This window comes from Chlamydotis macqueenii, chromosome Z (genome assembly GCF_036417535.1).
Source record: "Chlamydotis macqueenii isolate bChlMac1 chromosome Z, bChlMac1.mat, whole genome shotgun sequence".
NCBI lineage: Eukaryota > Metazoa > Chordata > Aves > Otidiformes > Otididae > Chlamydotis > Chlamydotis macqueenii.
In genome coordinates, this window is record NC_141593.1 from 49,670,144 (window position 1) to 49,697,927 (window position 27,784).

The following is a 27,784-nucleotide window of genomic DNA, read 5'->3' on the forward strand; positions in this document are numbered from 1 at the left end:
GAAAGCGGATGTCTGGCTGAAGTGATGTGGATAGACAGCACCACAACCTGCCACAAAGTTGAGCGTGGACTAAACAATCATCCTGCCTGATGCATATTTTTCTGCAACAAAGATACCCCTTACAATTGTTCTGTGTAGGCTACCCGATGCTTTCCAGCATGTTTCTGGTCCTGTACAGGGCTCAGCACCCTTAGGCATCACCCATCATCTTTGCTGAACCACAACTTCATGACTACAAGCCTCAGCCTTTGCCCATTGACACCTCTGATTGTAATTGCTGCCTAAAATCATGTCCAGGCACTGCTCTGTTAGACAATGCTGTATCACTAACTGGAGAGAAATTTGTTTTCATACGGCTTTAGCCTTCTGCCTTGAGGTAATCTATTAGTTGGCTATAGAAGTAGGGGTTTTTTTGCTATGACATGGTAGTTGCTTGGAAGGAAATATATATCCTTAATATATCGTTGCTTTACCATTGTCTCCACTCACTGCCTAGATTGTGACAAGAGGTAAGGACCTAGCTTGCCTAGTTTTTGGCTTCCAGTTATCTGGCAACCACAGAAGGGTACTGGAGAAATAAATTCTGTTCGCTTGCTGATGATGCTTTCTGTTTACAAGTCTTTATTCAGCCATGATCTCCAAGATTGTGGGAAGGGAGATACGCATGAATACTCCATTTTACAAGCCAGGCATGAAGCATGGGGAGCACCCACTTTGAGCTAGCAAAAGAATTGCTGGGTAAAACCTGAATCTTCTCTGTTGAGAACCTGCCTTTGCTTTTCCATGGAATTTGAAACCGCTTTCCCATGGGTTTCATAGGATTTGAAACTGACACGAGGCTGCAATTCCAGGCTGCAAAGAGCTGAGAGCTGCCTGAGCACAAGCCCTGCTGGAACTGGGCCTCACTCTCTGGGTAGCTCAAAGCCCTGGGGAAAAAGAAAAAAGGGGAAATCCACCTAGAGGCACAAATCCATCAGTTTGAGCCAATGTTGTTAATATTAGGAGCACCTGAAAACCTGAGGTTATGACAGAGATTGCCAAGTCGTGTTACCTGTAAGCATCATGCAGCTGAGTGTGGAAAGCACATTTTCCAACGAGAGGTGGCAGTACTGGCTGGTGACCAGAGGGTGGGGAACTTGGACTGAGGGGAGAGGGAAGCTGGGGAGGAAGGACATGTATGGGAGATGCAAACCAGAACCGAGAGGCCCCATTTCCAGAACCAAGAACCCAAGAGGGTTTTGCAGTGCTGCCAGAGTTGTTAGCTACAGGGAGAAGGTGGCCGCATTGGATATGAGGGAGGAGGCTCCTTCCAGGTGGATGTGCCTTCTCCTTCCTCAACCTGTCTCAGCTTCCCTGGTCCCTGGGGCTAATACACCAGGAGCCAAGGAAGGCACACCTAGGGTACCAGTATCTGGGATGGAGCCAGCCTCCTCAGAATTTCCAAGGGAGGACTGAGTCACCTTTGTGCCATCTCACACCGCCCAGGGAGCCAGCAGGCAAACACCAGCCACAGTGATGAGGGACAGTTTCTGGAACAAAAGTAGGGGTGACAGGGCAGCACTCCTAGAGCCCGATCTTTTCCCCAGTGCTTCCCCTCTGACCCTCTCTGCTCTGGGTCCTTGCTGTCAGCAGACACCTCTCCCCATCAGCAGCTTCCTAAAACGTGCATCTTCTCCGAGCGGGGGATGTTTTCAGCCCAGCTTGCCAGCAACTTTTGTAGCACCAGGCACTTCCACATGCCAGAGGGCGCAGCGTTAGCTGGCAGCCATCCGCCTCCCCGCGCACCCTGAAGCCTCTCTCTCTCCTTCAGCTTCCTGTCCCTGCTGTTCCCGCTGTCACTCATCTTGGCTCGCTCGCAGGCCCCACCGGGCACAGCCCCACTCGGCCTCTCCCTTCCTGCTCTTTGCCCTCCATCCCTTCCTCCTCTCCCACGCACCCACGGGGAGCTGCAACCGCATCCCACCGTCCTTCATCCCTCCCGCGGTGCCGCAGCGCAGCCGCCACTTTCCTCCTCCTCCTTTTTTTCCCGTCTCCTACGCCCACAGAACGTTCTTTCCCCTTCTCCGTGCCTTTTTCCAAGCTCCGCGCTGTTTCAGCACCGCTCCCTGGCAGGAGCTGGGCAGCGCAGGCAGCACCACCTAGGGCCCAGGTTGTACCCACGTCCGTCGATATAACCGGCCCGTCTGACTATTTTCGGGCTGCCACGTACTGTGAGCTTTATTTGGGAGCCCAGTGTAATGTCTGCCGTTTTGAAAAACTCATGCTTTGAATTATACGTTTGTAGCTGGAACTTTGCATGGCGTTAATTTGGGCTAGATAATGAGTTCTAACAGAATTTTGCACTTGCACACGGACCCGGTTGTGGCAGCAGTTACAGCTTGCCTTCGAGAGATTTAACCTCTTCCACATAGGGGACTTGGGGAAAATGGTCTTTGTGTCAGCTAGGGAACAAGCAGCTGCCTAGCACAGCAAGCTGGGAAAGCACTGTCAGGAACCCTTAACAGAGGCCGATGGAAGAGAACTGATTCTCAACCTCATTCTCCCAGTCAGGGAGTTGTTTCAGTGGTGACCAGGCTCTGCACGTACATGGACAAGATTTTGCAGAACACGAGCCATTCCAGTCCTGGATTTCCTTGGTGCTTTCCTACTGTGACAAACTCCTGCCTGCTCTCCTTCCCATTTCCACCACGTTTATGTGAATGCAGACTTGAGACAGCTTTGAGTCCCTGTGCCGTCTGACAGTGGCACAGGCTCTTCAGCACTGTGTGCACATAAATATGTCTAATAGATGGTGCATCACTCTCTGCATTAGACTATTTTTCCTTTTTCAGCTCTAACTTTACAGTGAGGTCTCATTCAGGACATGGCACTGTATCTTGGTGCTCTGTGGTCAATTCCTGTGTTTTGATGACACCACCTAGCTCTGAAATACGATAATTTTTACAACTGTTTGGTCTGAGTTGATAACTGTAAACAAAGATCTGGCTCAGCTCTGCTATTTTCTCAGCTTTGTCTTTCCATTTTAGCAACCTTATCTCTGCTTTGGTAAACTCTCCTCATAGCCCAAATTTTATCTGCAGCATCATGGACTTGCTGTTCAGATGTCAAGGCCTGGAAGACTTCAGGGGTAAGCAAACTCTCAGCAAGGGTCAATATTTTGCAAGGTGTGAGAGAAAACTCTGTTTTGAAGACAACTGCTCTGGGAATGATAGAAGCCTGGTTCATGTCTATCCCTGCATCGACCTCTCAGCCTCTGATTTTCAGCGGTAACACTTGGTGCCTGGAAGCCCTTATCCCAACACATGCAGTGCTCCATGACAAAAGGGAGTGCCATTGTCCTCTTTTTTGCTTTCTCCTCACAATTTAGTAAGGTTTTTTTATCCCCAAGGCAATGGTTAAACCCAAAGGGCAATTCCTGCCATGTCCTATGGCCTCAATAAGCTGCCTGAGTCCTAGCAGCAGCTTTGTTCATTTTATCGACTGCTCCTTGGACGCGGTAGTCCCACCACACAGTCTGAACAGTGGTAGCTGACAGACTTCCTTTCTGGAGTGGCTACCATGCTTTGCTTTGCTCTATCTGGTGTGGGAGGGTGGGGAACTTCCTTGGAGACATCATAGCAAAATCAAATACTCTGTCAGAAATGAGGCGAGGTCTGCAAGCTCTGTTCCTGCTGGTGTTGGAGGGCATTTGTTCTTTATAATCTTATCCTGAATTAGTAGACATGGTTGCTTTGTGGGTTCACATCAACCATACATGATTCACAGAGCGCTTCCTTTTTAGCTTTAGAAATATATCTGGTCATAGATAATAATTCTCTATATTCCAAAAGATGAAAATGTGACATGTTTGCTAGGAATGCTGGGAGACTCATATTCTTTTGTCTCTTTCTTCATTATGTTACTGGATACTGTTGTTCCAGTGCTTGCGTCTTCTTTCATGATGTTTCAATGAAAAGAAATGCAATTGCTGTTGTGCATTTTCTTCTGCTGCTCTAAGCCTCTTGCTACTTGTTTGGATTACAGAAAGATAGTTATTTCCATAGTTAACTTCTTCATCATATGCATTTTCAGTTTGTGTATTAGGAGTTGCGTTTCTGTGGAAAAATGTTATATATTATATACTCAAATCTGCAAGTACACAATAGCATTATGAAATTGTGCTTCAGCAATACCCTCATATTTTAATTTTTGTACATCATGAGTTGTTCAACCTTTTTTTTTTTTTGAAACCTACTACTTTTACAGAAAACAGCATTGTCTCTGCCATATCCAGCCTCACAAAACTCAAGGGCTGAGAAGCATAGCTCCTCAACATGGGCTGCTGAGCTACAGAACAGATGCCTGCGCTTTCATCTTTGGCTTTCAGAAATAAAATGGAAGAGGACAGGAGTGAAAAAAAAACCAAAACAAAACAAAATAAAAACCCCAAAACCAAACAAGTGTTAAATCCTTGCTTAGGTCACCACTCTCTGGTTGATTCAGACTTGTTCTGACCATTTCCCTTCACCTTGAGGGCTCTTCAGAAACTTTCCCCTGCCAACCATTCATCAGCAGCATGCCTCATCACCCCTTACATGCCCTCCCTCTCAAAACTGGAGCCAGAAATGTTAAAAGGCTCCCTGTTCAGCTGACGGACAATGTGAGTGCAGCCACCTCATTCAGGCACTGTTTTGCTGTGATTCTATGTGCCTGAATTTCCAGATGCCCACTGAATGAGAAGATGCTGAAGTCTTACAAAGGAAAACTGAGTCTGTTCCACTTAGAAGTGCTACATCTCCAAATGGTGGCTGGGTTTGCTTATGTTAGGAGCCACTGGCAATGCCAAGCATCTTCAGCCACCCAGGATCCAGGCTGTGAGCAAGGCCCTTGATGTTTGAGATGCACCCATGACACCAAATGGTTGCCCAACTCTTGCCCAAGGTCTTGGCCCTGGGCTGTATGCAGCCTGGACTCATATTTTGGAGCTGTGGCACATCAAGAGCAAAGTCTTCCCCACTCAGCTACACTACAGCTAAGAATTTTACAAAGTGGAAGTTTTAACATAGCAGTCGGGACACTCAGTTGAATGGGTCAGCTCCTATGAAGTGCGTGCATTTTATTTCGGATCATCCCTGGTTAAAAAGCAGAAACTGCTCTGGCAGCAGCCAGTCAGCAGGCCAGGCGTCACCTCTGTCAGAGTGGTCACCCTAACCAGCATTGTAAAGCCAGCTTCTCCATGGGAAAACAGTGGTGGGGGAGTTTGCAAGAGGTTCTTCATTTAATATGTGCCACTAACTCACTTCTGTCCTTCTCTAGTCATGTCACAGCAGGGCTCAAATCAGCCCACTGCTGTTCTGAAGACTACCTGCTGATGGTTTGAGCTTGGGTGTGAGCCTTCTAGCCAGAGATGCCTGCTTGCCATGCTGAGTCTGTATTGTTTGGATTAATGAAAAATAATGTATAAAGAATAATATTAATTCCTTCTAGAAGTTTCTTAAGATTAGATAGAAATGCTCCCAAGTAGGGACCAAAGAGATAGAACATGTAGGATTATCATTTTGAACATCTGTGGCATATTTTGGATTTCCATTTTCACTGGCTTGTGAACAGATAGTACACTTAAATGTAGACCCAGAAACCAGCTTTCACATACAATAACTTCTGGAGCTTTCTATCCGTAATGATGTATAATATGAAGCCATTATTTCTAGTTCAAAAGGAGATATATTCCTTAAAAGTCTTCCTATGTGCTTAAAATTTAGTGTCATGTACCTCCAGGTATTTGCTTGTTACATTAACATTTTTCACAGTTATGCTCATCAATATATACTGTCAAAACCCAGTTAGACTTCTCAGTGGCACAAATGAAACACTGGATATTAGGTGATCTTACAGTGTTTTTTTTCAGTTTTCATACCAGATGTCTAAGCATATTGACTACAGAAGAAATAAAGGCCTTGGACATGCACGCATAATAACCTGTATCTACAACAGAACACTTCTGAGTAATACCAATTAGCCTGGGACTATGGGAACACTTGATGTTAAACATGAGTGTAAACAAAGCAAAGTATCAGATGCCTTCACAGTTTCTGAGTGAAGTCAGAGTGTTTTTTATGTGTTTTTCAAAAATTAACTTTTAGGCAATAGATAAATCATAGCAGAAAGGATGTGAAGGTAATGTGATCCAGTAAAATGTCCTGTAATTATTTGGTGGCATATATAACTGTGTAAGTTCATCGAATAATTTAAAGTTTTGAAAGAGCAAACAGAGAAGTTCTGAGACCCAAAAAGCTATCAAAAAGTTTTGAGACCCCACATCTAGTGGATGACATCTTTGATATCTGTCATTTATCTTGCTTCTGACAAGCCAGAGAAACTGAATACAAAACTCAAAAGTTTACAGATTCACCTCACTAGAAAGCGTAATTTATGTTATTTATAAAAATACGTAAAAACTAAATTTTACTTTCCTACCATGTCAGAATATCCTATTTCCTGTAATTGTTTTAATGGCCTGTCTGTGCCAGAAGAATTAACCTAATTAAAGGTATTTAGGTAACTTCATCTAATAGCAAAAAAAAGGCTGGGTTCGAATAACTCCCTGAAGTGGGAGGACAGTCCAACAGTTTGTGGGTGTTAGTGGGATGTATGGGACCACAGCCAAAATGCTCTCCAGACGGCTTGCACAGCACAGGGGGGCTGGGGCTGGGAAGAGATCCAGCTCTCCGAAGGAAGGCTGATAAGGGCAGGGCCAGACCCCGGTAGGTCAACAGATGATGGGGAAGAGTGCCAGGAGACAACTTGACATGGCGCTTGTAGAGCTTGCAGAACAAATGCCACCCCCACTGAACTCCACTAAGGCCCAAAAAGGCCTTTGAACTGCCTCGAGCCCTAACAAAACAAATTGGGCTGCTGTCACCCTTCTCCGCGTTATCACCCTTATTTATCCTCACCGAGGCAACTCCTCACATTCACTTACAGTGCAGTGTGCCTCAGATGATGTTTCAGTCAGCCAGTTGACCAGCCAGGCTGGTTTCAGGAGGTTTGCAGTGTCTTCAGGGTCTCAGCAAGGCCAGAGAGCAGGATGCGTGAACACCAGATGCATCAGATAATTAGCAAAATCAAAAGGAGTTAAAAGAAAGACTGCAGGAATGCTTCAGAGTTTAATTCCTCTACAGGTAATGGGGGTGACTATTTGGCTAGGAATGCTATCAGACACCTTATTCACTCAGGAAAATAACCATTTGTCATTGCAGCTGGATTTTACCTTACTGTAATCTCACAGCAGTGCAGCAGACAGTCACACTGCTGTGGAGTCCATCTCCCGTTGTGACATTATGAGCAAACGCTTAGCAGCTGAAGCTATATATGGCTGCATGACTTTGTTGCCAAAGAACAACGCTGTTTAGTCTTGTCTGAGACAATGACCCTGCCCTCTTCTGCACACAGCTGATAAGAAAAACCTACAGTGGATTTTCCAACAATACAACTACACCATTTTCAGCAATATAAAGAAACCCCTGCCCCGTGGGACTCAGTGAGGCTTTGCCCAAAATGTTCAGACTCAGGCTTTCAGCATTTCAGCACAGGACTTTTGCTGTTGATTTCTGAGGGAGAAAAGTGTAATTTTCCTCAGGAATCTCTCAGCTCTCCTGAGAAGCACTGAGCTCACTTTTATAACCCCTATATTGTTTTATATATAGGAAACAAGAGACAAGTAGAGTAAAAGTAAAAACTGAGCTTGAAAGCACAGAGAGTAAAATGCATTGAAATAATAAGCAAGACTCCTCTTTCCTCAGGCCAAACCCAGAGGAGTTAATGTTGACGTGGAAGTCACGGACACTGCATACAACCAATATGATCAAGCAAATGCCAATTTATTTTTAATACATCCCGGTTAATATAGCCCTTCTAGTTCCGTATCATGTGCAAGCTCTCTACTAATTGGCTAACTTTATCATGCACGCGCTCTTAGCTAAAATATGATCCGTTAAGTCTCTTTGTTCACGCGCACAGTCCTCTCCACCTGCATCCTGCTTTGCTTTCTGCTTTCAGTCACATACAGCAACTTTTCTTCCTCTTCTCAAGGTTGCTTCATCACTTTCTCACAGGCAGCCTCCGCGATTTCCTTGAAGCCTGCTGCTCACAAACATAAAAATTCCATTCGGTCTGGATTGCTCACTAAGTGTCCCTGATTCTCCAGATATCCAACAAGTTAACCCAAAGGAGTCTTCAGCTGAGTCTCATTTCATTCCAATGCTGTTTCCAACAGTGTTTTGCATTTCCATCTCTGTGGCACATTTTATAGTATGAAACAATTAAAAGTTACCAGTCCGTAATAAAAGGTTTACTGCCCTATGTTCCAAATAACCCAGTGCACAATTGCTCACAACCTCTATACCTGAGCAGGTCAGTGTCTCATATTACTGTGTATAAGAGATGAGAAAAGTCAAATACGGTAAGAAACACAGACGGTTAGACTCTGAGAGTATTAACAGAAAAGATCAAATGAATCTTGATGAGAGAGAAGAGTGATGCTGTAGAGGAGCAAGGCACACAAGATAAAGCCGGAGAAAATGAGATAATGTCAATATTAGAAAAGATTTCTAGTGAGGAGAAAAGTCTTGCTTCTACAGTCATACCTCACCACTGAGGTGATGGATTCAACAGACAGCATGTTTATAAGACTTTGTGGTGATTGTACTGTGAAAAACAAGCAAGGCCAATGTCATCTACTGCATGTGTAGGCTTACGACTTCTTCTGTGACTGAAGGAGTAAAAGGTGTTGGAGGAGGCTGGGTTTTGATTTGTTATAGGACTCTCGTCTGTCAGGCAGCATTGGAAAGAACCGAAGAAAGCACCATTTGCAGATATTAGTTTAGTTTAGTTACATCTTATGGTCAAAGTTATATACATGTCAATTACCTGGCAGCTATTAAGCTGGTATATCATGAAGCAAAAAATGTAAGTCATAACCACCAGGACAAGAGGTAAATGTCGATAATGATGGAAAAATGTTTATCAACAGAGTGATACTGTTAGATTAATTATAAGCTTGCTGGAATATTTGAGTGTAAAAGATATTATCATACATATATATATATACACACACACACTTTTTTAGTTATATGAAAATTTACCACCAGGAAATCTGATTTTGTCAGCTGATGGCAGTATCAAAGAAAGATAACTCCACTGATACTATAACTGTGGTTTGTGTGTGTGTATATTTTAAATAAATTACTTCCAAATAACTAGAGTTCCTCAAGCTGAAATATCTGCATGCACATTCACTTAGGGGCACAGGCATGTTTCCTACTATCCATGACAAGGACATTTCCATGCTGTAGTACCTGTAGTGCAGAACCTGCCCAGTTCCTCGCCATGCTGGACACATAAATAAACTCTGAGCCATTTCAGTCCCTTGTCAGTTAAAGAAAAGAAAACTGATAAAAAGATTTTCCTGTCTGGATTCGAGAGAAATGAAGATAAGAACTGAATGTACATGCAGACTACAGAATTTTAGGTTATTGATAAATAAATTATTTTTCAGTCATTGGACATAACACCACAAGTATTAATTCATCTGCCAGTGACTCCTGGAGTCCCTCAGATAAACCACCATCACAAAATCACTGGATAAAACACCTTATCAGCTCAGGACAACTATAAGATGAGGCTACAAATGTATATCAAGCTTAAAATATTAGAAATTGAAACATTTATCAGTAAGGCCAGCCTCTGTGGCCTGAGCTTATGTGGCATGTGCTCTGGTGAAAGCAGAAGACTCCACCTTGGTTTCACACAGCCAGCTTGGGAACAACTTTCTCTCTGTTCAGATTTTCTTTGCGTGCAGGTGCCATTCCTCTGGAAGCAACAGCATCTTTATCAGTGACGTGATGAATGAAGCGTCTGATCCTATCAATACAAGAAAAGAAGAAGAAAAGAAGAAAAAAAAGGAGAAACAAAGGAGAAAAGAAAAAGAGCAAGAATTCTGGAATGAGCTGTGAAGGTAAGTATCCTGAAGCTTCCTCCTTTCCGTGGTTATTATCCTAAACCTGAAAGTGCAGGTGGAAATCTTGGGATTTCTTAAGCACAGAACAAGATCCCTCCCTCTGAACATCAAAAAAAGTACCAGCCCTGAAAATTCTTTCCTTTCTGAGCCACGGGTCCAGACTGCAAAGCACCTGAAGCCAAAAAACTTCACTTCTTCTTCCTGCAAAAGACATATGTGAGGAGACTCCAGAAAAGAGGCAGTGTGGGGATATCTGGCTGACCCCTACAATGGAAGAAGGCCCAGAGGAGATCGGCAAGAATGATGAGCTCAGGGAAGAATGTAAGGAATAATGATGAATTGTCATAAAGCAATCTGAAATTATCTCCACACAAGGGGAACTGGATGGTAACCTTTGTTTTAGGCATACAGCTGTATCACTCAGTGATCAGATTGCATAAACAGGCTTCCCTGATATTTCCTAGTTGAGAGGAATGTTTTCCTGAGCTAGGCAGACCAGCCTGGGAGGGGAGCCTGTTTGTGACTCAGCCCAATAAAAAGTATAAAAACTGAACAAACTTGGAAGAGAGCAATTGGCTCTAGTTGGGTTTAAACCACAGATTTCTTCCCAGTAGCTGGGGAACAGCGTCATGCATGTAAGCATTTAAAGACCAGTAATGGCAATTTGTACAGTACATTTGTATCATGATTCCGCTGTAGACTGCAATTGCTATACTATGCTTGTGCTGTGATTTCAGTATATTGCTGTATCACTCTGCTAAATCAAAATCCTGTGCATGGCTATGAGAACCTGGTCAGTCAGTATTGGACCCTGGCTGGGGGATTGTAAACGAGCCCAAGACAAAAGAAGAAACCATTACTGAAGGCACGACCTCCTCCTTTTTCTGGATTACCTGTCCTAGGTCACTGAATTGAAGATCCCCCAATAGGAAGTCACGTCTTTCACAGACTCAAATACTGAAGAGCTGGTTCATCTATAGATGACTAGTATAGCCACAGACCCCAAACCTTTAATAGTCACATCTAGGAAAACCTGAAGGGAAACAAGAAGCCTGCCTAATTTGCTCAAGTCCTCCATGACTTTAAAAAATAAAAAAAAAAAAAGACAAAAAATAAATGATGGTATTTTCCATGCTTGTCCCTAACTAAAAGACCTTTTATAGACCACTAACTAAAAGACTTTTTAATGGACCACTAGAACCAATTAAGGTGCAGGGGACAATCACTTTTTCAGAGGTTCCAGGAATGTGTGACCCCAAGCTTTACAATCTATTTTCCCTGTAGAATGAGAGGAGGAAGCTACAAGAGAATCACTAGACCATTTTGCATGACTGGCAATAAAAGGCTTGATACTCAATGCTAAATGAACTAATAGTGGCAGGACTGTGGAGAGATTTAATTATTGCAATTATTTAATTATGACAATAAATGTATGTATTCTCAAGAGAGGTTCTTGAAAATTTCCTTCTGAGTAACTGATTTAAATGTTTTCTTTGACTTGAGAATATTTAAGATTACTTTCCTTTGGGAACTGTTTCAAGTTATTCATAGTGGATCAAACAACAACTTTGCAATACATTTTTTTGCACCCTTTTAAAACTCCTTGAGTCTGTATTACACTGTAAGGCCTTTTGCCCAATTTGTGCAACAAAGTGCTGCAGTTCCATTGAAAGATGTCTGTAAGATAAAATTCCCACTGAAATCACTGTACAGGCACAAAGAGAAATCTGTAACATCAATTGCTGTCATCATCATATTTTTGAATCATGTGTCCTTTTTTACTCTTTGTCATTTATTAATAAATCATTATCATGGCTGAAATATGGCAAATAACCTGCTGTGCTTAAAACAGCAGGAGTTACAGACCTGAACTTGCAGTCGACAGACTGTAAGCATCAGTGTGCCTTGGCAGATTGTATTCTGGTTGTTAAAATTAGACAGTAGCTCCAAACATCCCTTTCCACCCTGCCTGACAAAGGTGTAAGCTGGCAGGAAACAGATAAGCCTATAGACTAAAACCTAAGACAGATCTCAGGAAAGAAGTAAAGCAAAAGGGCAACTAGGAATAACTGCCTGTGTTGTTCCAAATCAGGGTTCTTTTACCCAGTGTGCAGTACACCAGTCTTACACAGAGTGCAGAGGTATTTATTTATTTAATTTCTGCCCAGAGATGGGTGCTAGGTGGTAAATCCACAAAGCTAGACACGTGGTTACAGCATTACTCCTCCCCTTCCTTCTTCACTGACCTTGGCGTCTGCAGCTGTTCCTCTCACAAGAAATTCTTCGTAACAGGCAGGCAGATGCCTCTCAGATTCTCTTCACATCTCATCTCCTCTCCACTTCTTGCAGCTGGGCTGGGCCGAGTTGGGCCCAGTTGGCCGCCTGGCAGAAGGCCTGACGGTGAGGCCTGCAAGGCCCACAAGGCTTGCACCTCCCCCTCTCTGCCCCCACTCAACATCTTCACATCTTCTCTCCTTTTTTTTTTTTTCTGTTTTTCCACTTCTTAAATACGCTATCACAGAGGCGTTATCAGGGAACATTCTCCTATCAATTGGCTCAGCCCTGGCTAGCAGTGGGTCCGCCCTAGACCCAGCTGAGTCCACTGGACAAAGGGGAGCAACTTCCAGCAGCTTCTTACAGAAGCTGCCACCACAGCCCCCCGTCACTAAATAAAACCAGAACACACTGCTAGGTGCAGGTACCAGCTATGGCCAACAGAAACAGTAAGTGATGTAGTCCTTTTTTTTACAGGTTGTGTGAACATACAGACCACACTTTAGGAAAAAAGGAAATATCAACAAATGCTTGGGGAACATATTATGCTTATTAATTTTACATAAAATCTATTATTTCTTTCGTAGCCTGGTCGGTAGTAGGCAGCCTTCGTCTTCTCTTTCTATATTGCTATCAATCAGAGAGATTGCAGTATAGCGTTGGGTAGGGCACACTGCAGGAAGTCAACTGCTGAAAGACAAATCAGTTGTTTTCGTGCCAGCCTTTTTTCCCCACTTCAGAGCTCTGTGATACTGACAGCCCCATGGGCCTAGCAGAGTCCTCACCTAACTTTTACATCACCACATCAGGAATTAGAGAGGGGTTCTTTTTTAGGGAGAAGAAAAGGAAAAAAAAAAGTTGCTGCAGGAGAAATTCAAGTCCATTGTCAAAATGGACTGCATCTCTTCTTAGAAAAATCCTTTGATAATAAGAAAGGAAGTATAAGCAATTGGGCAACAGTCCCCTCTTCAGCCTGAAGAGACTGAAACCCTCAAGACAAGGAATAATTGCCCCTCTCAATGGAAGGAAGATTTACTTGAGTCAGCCATTAAACCAACTTCATCAACATGAAAAGCTTGAACACACAAGACTCTACACACCAGACATCAGCATGCCTTAAATTTACCTTCCTGGCTTACTTTTGTTGGGATGCTTCTCTGGAGGTTTATGAAGCTAAAAATACCTGAAGGAAGGGCCCAACAAGCACAGCAGCCAGAGCATAAGGTGGAGGGAGATCATAGAATCATAGAATCATAGAATGCTTAGGGTGGGAAGGGACCTTCAAAGGTCATCTAGTCCAACACCCCTGCAAGGAGCAGGGACATCCCCGACTAGATCAGGTTGCTCAGAGCCTCATCCAGCCTGGCCTTGAACGTTTCCAGGGATGGGGCCTCCACCACCTCTCTGGGCAACCTGTTCCAGAGTTCTATAACTCGCATCATAAAAAAATTTTTCCTAATTTCTAATCTAAATCTACCCCCTCTATTTTAAAACCATTACCTCTCGTCCTATTGCAACAGGCCCTACTAAACAGCCTTTCCCCATCTTTCTTGTAGGCCCCCTTGAGGTACTGGAAGACCGCTATCAGGTCTCCCCGGAGCCTCCTCTTCTCCAGGCTGAACAGCCCCAGCTCTCTCAGCCTGTCCTCATAAGAGAGGTGCTCCAGCCCTCTGATCATCTTCGTGGCCCTCCTCTGGATCTTCTCCAACTGGTCCATGTCCTTCTTGTGTTGGGGGCTCCAGAACTGGACACAGTACTCCAGGTGGGGTCTCACCAGGGCAGAGTAGAAGGGGAGAATCACCTCCCTCCACCTGCTGGCCACGCTCCTCTTGATGCAATCCAGGATGCGGTTGGTCTTCTGGGCCGCAAGGGTGCATTGCCTGCTCATGTTGAGCTTCTCATCCACCAGCACTCCCAAGTCCTTCTCCTCAGGGCTGGTCTCAATCCATTCCCCACCCAGCCTGTATTTGTGCCTGGGATTGCCATGACCCAGGTGCAGGACCTTGCACTTGGCCTGGTTGAACTTCATGAGGTTGGCACAGGCCCACCTCTCCAGCCTGTCAAGGTCCCTCTGGATGGCATCCCTCCCTTCCAGCGTGTCGACGGCACCACACAGCTTGGTGTCACTGGCGAACTTGCTGAGGGTGCACTCTATCCCACTGTCCATGTCACCGACAAAGATGTTGAACAGGGCTGGGCCCAGCACGGACCCCTGAGGGACGCCACTCGTGACCGGTCTCCACATGGACATTGAGCCGTTGACCACCACTCTCTGAGTGCGGCCATCCAGCCAACTCCTTATCCACCGAGTGGTCCGTCCATCAAACCCATGTCTCTCTAGTTTAGAGAGAAGGATGTCGTGCGGGACAGTGTCAAAAGCTTTGCACAAGTCCAGGTAGATGATGTCAGTTGCTTGTCCCTTGTCCACCGATGCCGTCACCCCGTCATAGAAGGCCACCAAATTGGTCAGGCACGATCTGTCCTTGGTGAAGCCATGTTGGCTGTCACCAACCACCTCCTTGCTCTCCATGTGCCTTAGCATGGTTTCCAGGAGAATCTGCTCCAAGACTTTGCCAGGCACAGAGATGAGGCTGACCGGCCTGTAGTTACCCGGGTCTTCCTTATTCCCCTTTTTAAAAATTAGGGTTATCTTCCCTCTCTTCCAGTCATCAGGGACCTCACCAGATGAGGAGATGGGGATCTTTGGCCAAGATGGAAGGAAACGGTGCGGAACATTAAGAGTATGAAGTTAGCTTTGTATTTTCAGAAGCAGCTCATGTAATGTAAGTTACTCTAAAGAGAAGTTACTTCTCCCCATCCCCAGCTCCTGGCCCTGCCTTTTTCTATCAGATCTGATACTGCTGGTCTTCCTCTGCCTCTCCACTACATGCCAAACCTGCTGATTTATTGAGCTGAATCACCCCAGAGAAAGGAGCAACTGGCACCAGAACCAGTGCAACTAAGAAGGGTGGTAATGGGAGTACAGAGCCAAACAGTGTGGGGGGGGAACATGGGGATGGCAGAGGCACCCAAACCCCAGGGGTGTGGTATTGCAGCAACCCACCATGCCTCAGGAAGTCACAGTTCAAATTCCCAGAGAATAAGAGAGGGTATTTTGCAGAGAAAACAGCAACAATCTGCTATCTGGCCATACATGCCAACAGCATCACAACAGTTTTTTTAAACGTCCTTTACTTGTCACTTTTTCAATTTGAGCATTCTAAAGTTTATTTTAAGTATAAAGAGTAACAGCAACAAGACTTGGGAACACCATGACAAAAACCTAGCATCTAAACCAGGAAACTACTTTAGAATAAAGATACAAAACATCAAACTAGTTTTGGCAAGGTCCTGGGAAAAAAAGAGAGAGCAGTTAAAAAAAAATATCTAACACACCATTTGCTTTTTATTTTTAATCTGGTACAATAAATGTACACAAAAGGATGCATCAGCATTTTTGCTCATCTTAAGTACACTAAATCATAGAGAAAGGGAAAGTAGATACAAGGCATAAGTGAGGTCAGAAGTATCAAGACTGGTTCAAAACATTTCAAAATGTCATGCTAATAGGACATTAAGGGAAGCTTTTTAAAGCCATCATGAACAGGGCGTGATTAATATCAGAGCTTGATTAATATCAGAGCTAGAATCCACACTACACAAGTGTATGACATGGACCAAGAAAAGTCATTTTCCTCATGTCTAATATATCCAGGAATTTCAGCTGTGAAGGCTATAATAGGGTTAGCATGATGCCATTTTCTCAGATTTTGAATGAGTTAATTGACTAAACAAATTATTACACAGTAAGTGTAAACTGCTGCACTACTTCGTCAAGGCAGTCATTTTTAAAAGAGTCTTAATAAGGCTGAAGGAGAGGCAGCATTTGAGATATTAAAAACCAGTCTAGCACCAAGCAATTCCTAAAGTGTAATTCCATAACTGCCTTTTGGTGGATGCCTTTTGGGGAGTGAAGAGAAAAGAAAACAAAACAAAACGACCCAGAGTATACTGCAACAAAAGTCACAAATGCCCGACACCCGGGATAAGTAAAAAAAACTTCTTCATTTCCTGAACCTACACACAGTTGAGAAGTAAGTTAAGACCAAGAATTTCAAAGACGAGGACAAGATCCTACCCATTACAGCACTTATGGGAAGATCACACTCCAGCATACTGGGGACTGTATATTATCAGGGTACTTTTGAAAAGCAGTCATCCTGAACAGGACATTGCCTTCTTGACCCTACCAACCGTCCAATAATATGTACGTTCAGTGTAGCACTGCACTTCAGAAGTATCTGTAAGTGCCCTCAAAACAAAAGCCTCTTCTACAGCTCTTGTCAGCTATGTTAATGAATTGTCCTCATCTCCCTCACAACACACACATGGTGAAAGTTTACTCCAAAAGAAATTGTTCATTTACATACGTCACCAGGGATCCAGGAATTAAGACTTTTTTGCAGTGCTTTGAAGGCATAGCAAACTGAGGCTGGAAGTTTTCCTAGGCTGAAAGGTTTATCTTGTCTTTATCTTTCTGCAGCATTTGCAGGTGTTCTTAGCTGGCCTGATTCTGCTCCTCCAGTGAAAACTACTTCCTAGGGATCACCAAAGCCAACACTAAATGCCTTGACAAAGCTTTGCACTAAATGTACAACAACCTCAGCCTCTCTCTCAGCCAGATTCAGTTCCCCATCCTCTGTAAGCATAAGACAGCCATTGTAAAAAAAAAAAAAAATTTAACAGATTTTAAATGTATTCAACCTTGCATCCTTTCCTTCTGTAAAGCAATTCAAATTTTGTAAACTGAATACATACTCTAATTCTGAGATGCTTGTATTTTCAATACATTAATAGTGTATCAAACTGAAATGACAATGAAAAAAGTAATCTCATTCATATGACTGCTTATTTACTGTTTTAGAATTCTGAAGAGTCTTACATACAGAATTAGAGAGCATTTACTTTTTAAACTGAATTTCTTGCACTAGCAATGTGAAAGCTGATGTTCATGACTTCTACGCAGGTACCTCTACAACTTCAAAATAGTCATTGGGCAGAATTACATAGCCTTTTCCTGCCAATATGTCTTTTTCTTTCTGAAACTGAACAATCTCTCTCAGTTTTTCAATCTGTCTTTCCTGACGCCGGCATCGCTGTTGCGCTGTCTTCAGCTTCTTCCGCAGTTTTTCAACTTGTTCCTCCAACTGCTGAATTCTTTTTCGCTGATGAACTGTATCCTCTACGGTATAATTGTGATCACAAAAAACAACAAGATTGCTAGGGGTCTGGAGAGGAGGCATCAATAATCCAATACTTGGATCTACAAATCTGGCATCTATTTGAGATAAAGTAAAAGAAGGAGTTGATGGAGATGGTGGTAGTACTGGAGTTGCTGATGGTGGTGGCGGCGGTGGTGGCGGCAGCAGTGGCGGATCTTCTGGCTGTTCTACAAACTCTTCAGGCTAGAAATAACAAGAAAAAAAAAAAGTACATTTTCATGCTTAACATTGTTTAAAACACAACTCCCTTACTACAGTCCCACAATAACATGAACAACCAGAACTGAAATTAATAAAACAAATTTCAAAGCCTACATTTTCAAAATTAACAAACAGTTCTGGGCCAGTTTTGTTTGGCTTCTAAACTGGAGATATTTTTAAGCAGTTTCATTTTCAGGGTTCTTTGAAACTCAAGTCCGTGATGTCTCAAATAAATCAAAAACCCACAGAATGTAGAAATTACTCTCACTTGAAGACTTAGGTCCAACACATATCTGCAATTAGCTAAGAAGCAAGAACGGAGGCTGCAGTTCTGTAAGGTGGAGTTCAGCTGACCATCACTCATCACTGCCATCCCATTCCCCCTTGTTCCTCCTTCTTTCTGCTGCTTCTTACCATTCTGTACTTTGAACCTAACCACTAACTTAATCAAAAACACAGCAGAAGCTGATAATCTGCTGAGACAGAATAAGGGTGATCTATTCATGGGGCTGACAAGCTGGCAGAGCAGAGAAGTAGACGCAGCAAGGCCTGCCTCTCAACAACTGGAGGGGACTGTGTCACTGATTTTGGGCTGCAGCATAAGGGTTTGGTTTCAAGAGACATAAGACAAAATAAATAGCTCTTCAACAGCAAAGCAGCCCTCCCAGCCCTCGTGTTTACTCTTTGCTCAAACATAGGAAGTTGCTAAGATGACAGAAAGCTATCCACTCTCCCTCATTACTTCCGTTCATTATTAAAAGTCAAAGCTATGCAACACAAGGTATGGCCTACACCTGCAGTGGTGTGCGGAAGGAGTGAGAAACAGGACTGCATGGCTGGCAGATGGGAGAAGCACGATTCTCCCTTTTGGCAGCGGCAGAATATCGATTGGCTCAACTCCACACAAAACTGCAGTCTTTATCATACTGCTCTTGATGGGTTCACTTGCACGGTTCAGGACAACACCTCTCGAGTATAGGCCACAGCAGAGAATCAGACTCTTGCTCCCCCAAAGGAATGCTGGATAATTCAGAAACGCTTCCCTGTACATGATTATGAAGAAACCCACTGCTTAAACAGAAGAGCTTGCATATTGCCTGTCAAAAACAAAGCCTAAGAAATTCTCAGTGAAAGAGGCACCGAACCCGTCAACTAACTACTCATCTGTTGCCAATATTAGTACCACATATAAAATGGGGGCAATGTTGACTATAAGAGCAGCTGACAATCCTCATCCTCTAAATATCAAGCTCACCAGATCTGAAGGTTATGTCATTTACATCCTTGACTTAACATGCAAGCAAGCTAATACTTGATACTGGAGGGTCTAGATATCCCTCTCGTACAAACTGCCACACCTGGCAGATAGTAATTGAGAGAGCAGTTTTGTGATTAGTGTTGAAGGGAAGTTTCATATGTACTCAAATACTACTGATCACTTGAAAGTACAAAATCAGCCAACCACCACTCTTATTTCTCTACTATAAAAAAATTGCTGCTAACAGTCTGCCTATCTAATTCACACATGAATATGCTAAAGAGTTTGAACCTATCAGCTACCACTTTCAAACTTTTCTACTGAGAAAACTACATGGCAAAACCATAATTGGCAAAGAGAAATTCACCCTTGATGGAAGTGCAAGCAAAAATCAGATCACTGCTGGATAGCTGAATTCTCACACAGACTTCTATTGGCAGCTTATCCAGCACATGCTACCTCTATAAATACATTACTATTGCCACAACGTATCACAGAGAATAGACCACTGGTATCACCGACACATCATAAGTGAATTCTAATTACTTATTACAACCAATAAATGGTTTTCCTAAGGTGTACGTAAAGAAAAAAAAAATGTATTTCAAATTACATAATGCAAAAGATAAAAAGCTGTATTTCAAAAACAGTGTGCATTCAATTCCAAAACAACCACTAGTATTCTTCTTTGTTACTATGCTACTTCTTGAAGATATATTTCATTTAAAAGCGCTGTGAGACAAACGGGAACAGCACTAAATCCTTTTCTATAATTAAAAGGCACTCTTGTGTTTTTGTAGATCCAGGCATGGGGAATGTGGCTCACCACTAATCCTGATGTACCAATCACTGTTTTGCAGATAACCCTATAGACCCTACTCAGCTTTCAGGCTGTCAAAAATTTTTCAACTATTTTACACATGACAAAGAAAATGTGTGTCATATAGGTAGCAGGGAAATGTAATCAAAGAAAAAACTTTACACAGCTGTTATTTACCTGTAAACTGTCTCTCTTCCCTTACATAGCTTCTGCTTATATTCTCTTCTCTGTTACCAGCCACTTTTCATCTCAAATACATTCCCTTTTTATTTCTGCATCAAATCCAATATAAAGAGCAAAATCAAAAAAAGTCCCAGTTTTCCTCTGTGCACTTCATCCCATTACAGTCTTTCACCCCGCAGAACTATCATATCCATTCTCTTCTTTGCCACTTCCTCTATGACAGAGTGCCAGATCTAATATTTTAGATCCTTTGGAGCAGTTAAAAATCAATCTTTCCAATTCTTGTCTTGCAGTTATTACATCAAGAAGGAAGAACTCATAACTGACTTGCATCTCACAGTAAGCTGCTTTAGCAGCACAGTGAAAGGAACACAGGAGACGACTATCATCAGAAGTTCAGAGAAAGAAGTAAGGGCCTGGTCTGGTTTATGAATCCAAGGTATCTATTAAGGCAAGACTGAGATGGTTTCAGCACAGATAGACAGCAGGTGCAGTGCCCCTCTGTTTGCATCTCACTTCAACTCTGTGAAGCCAGAGCCTTTTAGAGAGGACAGTTAAGTTTCAGAACTAAGGTCCGTCATCTCTTCAACGTCTGCAGTAGCCACCAGTCAGCGTGGGAGAGCACAGTGTAATTTACAAGCACTACTCAAGGCTCTCTAAAACCCCAAGTATGCCACAAATATAGTCGAACAACATAACTACAGGGCAATACTTTTTTACTTTGCCCTCCATTCTATTTAATTCAACACAAGGCTTTAGCTGAAGCTGTACTTTGCAAGCTTCTGTGTATGCATACGAGAGCAGATCAGAGCTACTTCATGTCTGTACAACGCTCTCCATGCTCCAGAGCCTTGGACAGCCTACATCCCTGCTCTTGTCAAAGCAAACAAGAGCAGCTGTTGGACGTGTTTCAGCCACCACAGCCCTCCACGTGCCTCCAGGTGCACACGCTGAGCGGGTTTCCTTGACCATCTGCATCTTCTCCCAGCTGCTCTGCTACATCAAGCCCTGTCAGGCTAACAGAAGCAATACACACATGTTCCGGTATCTTAAACCACGAATGCTTTGGGTTTACCTTTTCACTGGGTTCAGTATAACAAAATATTGTGGGCACAGCATTTTCTTTCAGAAGCTTGTTGTTGCATTCCCTTTTAAAGCAGTCGGGAGTAAAGTGTTCTGAACAAATGCTGCTATACTTGGTTGGCTTGAAGTTTTTCCTTTTAACAGCAGCTTCCCATTTCTTGCAAAGATCAGGTCTGGTAAGAGGAAACCTGTAAATAAGAAGTACTTTCAGCTTTTCTGGAAAGCCTTTTAGCACAGCTCTGACAGACTGCACGATCGCCTGTTTTTTCCTCTGATGGGCTTATCCTCGCAGCCCAACCCCTCCTGCCAACCCACACCTCATGCACGGGCCGGGATGGGAGTCTCAGCCCTCCGAAAAACCGGGAGGGGGAGGGGGTGTCCCCCTCTCCCTGAATCAGGAAGGGACCCTCGGGACGGGAAAGGCGAGGCGCGTGGGGCCCGGCGGCGCTCCCCCTCCCCCCTCGCTGGCAGCGGCCGACCGCTGCGCCCGCGCTTACCCTCACCCCCCGGTAGGCCGCGCGCGCCCCCCACGTTCTCACAGACCCCGCGCGCCCCTCCCCTCTGGGCGGGCGGGCAGGCGGGCGCGCGCGCCGCGGCCGCGGCCACGGCCACAGCCCCAGCCCCGCCTCCGCGCGGCCCCGCCTCGCCCTGCCGCCCGCGCTCACTTGTGGAAGGAGATGGGCTTCTCTTTGTCGTATCGGTTCCGGCAGCGGTAGGCGGAACAAGACTGCACCATCCTTCCTGCCCCGCGCCCGCCGCGGCCCGGCGTCGAGCAGACGAGCTCGAGCCTGCCTTTAAATCACCCCCGGGCGCCCATCCTTCCTCTCCCCCTCCCCCCCCCGCCCGTGACCGTCCGAGAGGTACAGGAACGGGACGCGGCCTCTCCCAACTCCAAGATGGCGGCACCAGCTTCAGCGCGATTCTCGCGGTAGCTGCGCGCGCTGCGCTCGCCTATTGGCGGGGGCGGAGCCTCCTCGGTGAGCCCTCCAATCGGAACGCCGCCTACCAGCGCCAGGCGAGATTCCCCCTAGCTACGCCCCTTTGCTCGCGCCTGCTTCCCCCCCCCCAGCCACATCTGGGCGGCCCCGGCGGGGCTGAGGCAGAGGGCGTGTTCTGTGCAGACCCGCGGGACGCGGCGCCGAGCCCGAGCCCCGGGCGCGCCCCGGGCAGAGAGCTGCAGCGGCCGGCGGGAGCTGCGCCCGCGCTGCGGTCCTGCGGCGGGCAGTGGGGGCCCCGGCCGGGGAGGGCTCGGCTCGGGCGGCGGGCAGTGCGCAAGGCGGCTGTCAGACGCGTAGGAAGTTGGCTCTGTGAGCACCGGGGAGTTTCCAAGCTCTCCTCAGCCGAAAACAAAACTAAACAGAACAGGGAAGGGGGAAGAAAAATAAAACGACAAAAAGACCACATTGCCATAGCGCATGGCTGCATTAAGGACACACAAAACGGCTCTGTTTCACTCGCTGAAACTTGGCTTGCAGCTTTATTGGCAAATATGGGATAGTAATCTAAATAAATTGATCTGTTGTTACAAATAAGTTTATTGCAAGCAGCTTCTGCATTTTTCCGTTCTGTAGGTTCACCTTCTAACTCTGGATTAGATTCTCGAGTAAAACCACCTGACAGAGCTGATCAACAAGTCTCATCAGCGGGCTGACAAAGGGACCTACCTGTAGTGTCATCTCTGTCATGTGTCACATTGTACCTAGGATTTTTCCTGACGATGACCCCAGACCCAAGTGAACCTCCCTGTCTTTTTCTCTTTCCCCACTCAGGCCCTCATTTTCTTCTCAGTCTACTTTCGCTCTCTGCACTTGCTTTGTAAAGGAAAGAAGAGAAGCTGTACTGACTTCAGCTTGGACTGGCTTCAGCTTCTCTGCCCAGGCAGCCCACTGTGCCCAGCTGCAAAGAAGGTACCAGTCACCGCCATTTGCTTGCCCATTGATCGGACAGGAAAAGCCCCTACGGCAGGCAGCTGCAGCAATACTTCCACAAAGCTGCTCACGTTAGCTGTTTCCAGTACTTGGTGCTGGCTGAGCACTGCTAGCTCTGCCCCTCTGCTGCTAGGTCAGCCAAGAGACAAGGAAATAAAAATAAGCTCTTTCTAGCACCACCTTCCTCACCAAGAAAGACAAGCTTACTCCTCCCCTATCCACGCAAATGCCTCCATTTCTGGCTTTTGCCTGACAGCTTTTTTCTCACTGGAGTCTGGCTGCCGTCAGTTTTCTGGGCAGTGATTCTGCCACTGCCTCAGGGAGCAGCCAAACAGGGCTGCCCCATGGGAACATGAGCTGGGGGTGGCCAGAGCCGAGGCGGTGGTCCTTGCCAGCCTGGGCAGAGTCCTGCAGTGCCTGGGCAGAGCAGGCACCCGTGGCTGGAGCCACCGACACACCCAAACGAGATGAGGTGATGAACCATGTACAAGGTCCACCTAGGGAGTCCAGGCAGGAGCAGCAGGAAATGGTGCCAGGAACAGGACTAGAAATGCAGGCCCAAGGTCCGCCCAGCAGGTGGGCATGGAGAGGTGGTCGCATGGGCACTGGCGACCTAGCTGGGCAGGGGCTGCAGGCCTTGGGCTGAGTTGAAATGGAGCTTCTGCCCCATGGGCAGGGTGTGCAATTGGGAGCCCCAAGGTAGGCGAGTCAAGGTCGTGAAGGTTAATGCGCTTAGACTCTGGTTCTCCTATGGACCCAAAGTGGCATGTCTGGGGCAGAGTCCTTCCTGACATGACACTGGTGTCTCTGCCTCCCCTGCTGCCCTCCAGGATTTTGGAGTGAACCCCAGCAACAGCGTGGCTGTGCAGACAGTGGGGCAGCATTGTCGCTAGAATGTGGGAGAAGGGGCATTTGGTCTTGTTGTGCAGGGAGGAAACATCTGGGGAGAAAGCAGGAGGAGGTTGCAGAAGGTTGATGCCTAACTGGGGAAATGCTATTGAATCCCACTGCAGATGGGGAGAATGGGTGAATGTGTCGATGAACCACTGAGGGCCTTCATGAGTAAGCCAGCTTTAAAGATAGCTTTCAGCAGCTCTGTGAGGATCATGTTAGTATCCCCAGCAGAAGGGGTTCTTAAAAGACTGGGTGGAGAGCAATTTCCTCATCTTGTAAGAATTCTGGAGACGTGGAGAGAGGCAGGGGGAATCGTCTCAAGTGAAGATAACAAATAAATACCACCCCCAAACTGAAAATCAGTACTTTCATGTTTCAATAATGTTGAAAATACATCTGAGCTCTTTCAAACCCTTTCTCTAAACTTTTTTTTTTCCTCAGAAGAAAAGCTACATCAGATCCATCTCCTTCTTGCGAGTGGCTGTTGCTTTGACAAGCAGGCACATTTCCCAACGGTCGGGCTGCCCTAGCCTACTTTGTCGCGAAGCGTTAACCTGCTCTACCCGGTGCCCGTCCATCGCCGCCCCGCGACGCCAGCCGCCACGCGTGGGTGTTGCTCGCTCTCCTCCTGCGGGACCCGCGCCCGTGAGTGATATCAACGGGAAACCCCTCGTCCAGGGCGCAGCCCCCCGGCAGCGCCTCTTCTCCCGCACAGCAACTGCGGGGCAAGTTTCCGGTGCGCAGCAGAGCGCGTTCCCCGCGGGAAGCCCTTTCGCGCAAGCCCGGCGGGCCGGGGGAAGGAGCGGGGGCAGGGTGGGACGGGACCGGCGGCGGGGAGGGCGGGCAGCGGGCCTGGGGCGTGGCGTCGGGGCCGGAGGCGCGGGGAGGCGGTTCAGTCTCCGCTGCCAGCTGAGGGTGGCGGGCCACGCGGAGCAGGCGCCCGGTCCGGTCCGCCCCGCCACGGGCCGGCGAGGGCGGCAGCATGAGCGGCGGGCGCAGCGGGCGATCCGCCGTGAAGATGGAGGCGCCGTTTTACCCCGAGGAAGGGCTGGAGCTGCTCCCTGACTTCGTGCCGCTGCCGGGTTTCGGCACCGCCGGCGGACCCGCAGCCGATGCGGCGGCGGCGGGGCAGAAGCTGCTGCTGGGCGCCGGGAAGAAGCGAGACCTGTCGGCCCCCGCCCCGCTCCCGGGGCCCTTCGCCCTCCGCCCGCCCGCCGGTGCCCGCGGCAGCGCGGCGGCTCTGCGCTTGCTGCCTCCGCCGCCGCCGCCCGCCGCCCCGCCGCCGCCCGCCGGCTCCGCGGAGCCGGCGGGCGGCGGCGGGGCGGCGGCGGCGGCCCGCGGCGGCCCGGAGGCCGCGTTGGGCTCGGCTGCCGAGCTGCCGCTGCTGAAACTACCGCCGGCCGCCGACCTGGAGCAGCTGCTGATCCAGGGGGGCGCGGGGCTGGGGGCCGGCAGCCCAGGGCCTGCGGCGCCCGGAGCGGGTAGCAGCGGCGGGGCGGCGGCGGCGGGGCCGTTCCTCTACCGGCAGCCAGTGACGCAGGAGCAGGAGGGTTTCGCCGACGGTTTCGTTAAGGCCCTGGCCGACCTGCACAAGCAAAACCAGCTCTTGGCGGCGCCACCGCCGCTCTCCACACCGGGACCCTGCTGCACCGCCCGACCGGGGCCGCCGGGAGCCCCCGCCGCCGCCGACCCGCCGGCCGTCTACACCAACTTGAGCGGTTTCAACCCGGCGGGGCCGCTGAGCCCTTCCGGCAGCGCCTACCCTGCCGCCTCTGCCCCACCGCCACCGCCAGGCCTGGCCTTCGGGTCGCCCGGCCTGGGGAGCAGCCGGCTACCGCCGGCGCGGTCGCTGGAAGAGCCGCAGACGGTGCCCGAGGTGCCGCCGTCGGCGGGCGGGGAGGGCGGCAGCAGCGCGGCGACGCCGCCGTCGCTGTCGCCGCTGGACGCGGAGAGCCAGGAGCGGCTGAAGGCAGAGCGCAAACGGCTGCGGAACCGCATCGCCGCCTCCAAGTGCCGCCGGCGGAAGCTGGAGCGGATCGCCCGGCTGGAGGAGAAGGTGAAGGCGCTGAAGGGGCAGAACGCCGAGCTGGCCGCCACCGCCAACCTCCTCCGCGCCCAGGTCACCCAGCTGCAGGGCCGCGTCCGCAGCCACCTCTCCTCCGGCTGCCACATCAACGCCGCTGGCCATCCGCCCCCCGCTGCCGCCGCCCAGCCCCGGGAGGCCGCCCCCGAGCCGGCCGCCGCGCCGGAGCCCGGCGCCTGCTGAGGAGGGAGGAGGCGACGCAGCCGCCAGCCGGGGCCGAGGTGCTCGCCCGCCGCCCGCTCTTCTGCTGCTGTTGTCCTTATTTGTTATTAATTATTATTATTATTATTTATTTGCGCCCAGAGAAGGCGGTCGCAGGATGCCAAGCGTTTCCCAAAGGTCTCTTGTCGATGTTGCAAGCTCAGCAGCGAGGGGTCTCCGTGGGTGGTTTTGGGGCAGGTGGTTGGTGGTTTTTTGGTTTGTTTGTTTTTTTTGTTTTTTTTTTCAAGTGAAGTACTCGAGGTCTGTGGAGATTTCGGAAATTAAGGAAATTCCTGTTTACAGAAAGATTCAGCTTTATTTTCATGGGGGATATAAAAAGTGTGTTTCCTAATACACCTTACTGGACTGTATAGCGACGGATACGCTTTTCAAAGTTTAAAAAAAAAAAAAAGCCAGAATCCTACCCTTTTGAAAAGATGTGCGTGTATATATATATATTTAAAACATAATATGGCTATGTATATTTTCTTGGTCTTGATAAAGAACTTTTTTTAAAATACTGTCTTTCTCTAGAGCTTTAATTTGCCACTGAGAGTTAAGACAACTATGTGGGTGCACTTGCACTTACACAGCTTCGGTTTTAAAATCGAACCCTGGAGGGGAATGACTTTTGTTGTAAATCTCAAGGAGGATGAAATGCATTGCTGACTGAGTTGTATGAAAATACTTTTCTAAACTATATGCTCCATATTTCTTGTGCCAGTGTAAACTTGGGGCATTGATAATTATTTATTGAGACTTGAACACTTTTGAACGTTGCCTAGATCTTATTTTTCTAGATAACATATTAGTAGTGAATACGGTTACTTTGGCAAGAAAAGTTTTACTTTTTTTCCTTCACTGTGTACATTCCAGTAGTGTTTGCTCTTTAGGTAGTATAGTAACAATACAGTGCTATATGGAAAAGGGCTCGGATTTGGGGTGGGTTAGCCACAGAGGTAGTAGTTCATTGTATTCTGTTTGAATAAATCGCAGAAACATTATGAAGAAGTAGATTTATTTTTTAGTAGAGATCTGTATATCTTGCTTCTTGGTCTACTTTGTTCTAAAGAAACTCTCTGCAATACTCTAGAGACGGAAAGAGCCAGCGCTCGAGTGCAACATGTTTTTCTGATTGGGAAGAATTGGTGGGGTTTATTTCTTTGTCAAGATTTTACTAGTAGAAGAAAGTAGCGAAGGAACTCTTTCCTTTGATTAGACATAATCCTCAACAAGTTTTTGAAAGCTTTAGATCCCTTGCTTGGTACTGCTGCCTCCCTTGCATCTGCTGCACCCGTGTGTTTTGAGCATAGCCGCTAACATCGTGCGGCCGAGCCCTGTGGCATGCTGCCGTGGGGAAGGGTCTGTTGGAGTGTGATGGTCACCCCACCAGCAGCCCCTCAGTGCGAGGGCCACAGGCCAGGCCTGCTGCTGTCGGAGGGCAGAGCTTCTCCTGAGCAGATCCAGCTGCGGAGTGGGGCCCCGCTTCCCTCTTCAAAACTCTGCGAACAACTCTGCTTGAACTCACAGAGGCCAGACTTACATGGGGATATGTGTCTGTGCCAGCTGGTGAAAATGGG

The 27,784-nt window shown here is 47.1% G+C and overlaps 3 protein-coding genes across 3 annotated transcripts in view; 2 read left to right on the forward strand and 1 right to left on the reverse strand.

Moving 5' to 3' along the window:
• Positions 1-27,784, forward strand: part of LOC104474853 (purpurin) — a 226,954-nt gene that overhangs the window by 116,118 nt on the left and 83,052 nt on the right. The gene's annotated exons all lie outside the window — the stretch shown is intronic.
• On the reverse strand, positions 16,281-22,006 carry THAP1 (THAP domain containing 1). Its single transcript, XM_086770416.1, has 3 exons — positions 21,764-22,006; positions 21,091-21,286; positions 16,281-17,736 (listed from the first exon to the last, which is right to left on the reverse strand). Exons 1-3 carry the CDS (start codon positions 21,832-21,834, stop codon positions 17,290-17,292), a joined length of 714 nt encoding a protein of 237 aa, XP_086626542.1. The 5' UTR covers positions 21,835-22,006; the 3' UTR covers positions 16,281-17,289.
• On the forward strand, positions 24,759-26,725 carry LOC147596330 (transcription factor JunD-like). The gene has a single exon (XM_086771213.1). The coding sequence runs from the start codon at positions 24,903-24,905 to the stop codon at positions 26,184-26,186; it is 1,284 nt and encodes a 427-aa protein (XP_086627339.1). The 5' UTR covers positions 24,759-24,902; the 3' UTR covers positions 26,187-26,725.

What these genes read in the sequence shown, in the direction of transcription:
- THAP1 (XM_086770416.1), bottom strand. Translation starts at nt 21,834, where the DNA reads ATGGTGCAGTCTTGTTCCGCCTACCGCTGCCGGAACCGATACGACAAA. An exon ending in AAGCCCATCTCCTTCCACAA is followed by an intron (nt 21,287 to 21,763) that starts GTGAGCGCGGGC and finishes TCTTATTTACAG; the next exon opens with GTTTCCTCTTACCAGACCTG. An exon ending in ATACTGAACCCAGTGAAAAG is followed by an intron (nt 17,737 to 21,090) that starts GTAAACCCAAAG and finishes TGTTATTTCTAG; the next exon opens with CCTGAAGAGTTTGTAGAACA.
- LOC147596330 (XM_086771213.1), top strand. Translation starts at nt 24,903, where the DNA reads ATGAGCGGCGGGCGCAGCGGGCGATCCGCCGTGAAGATGGAGGCGCCG.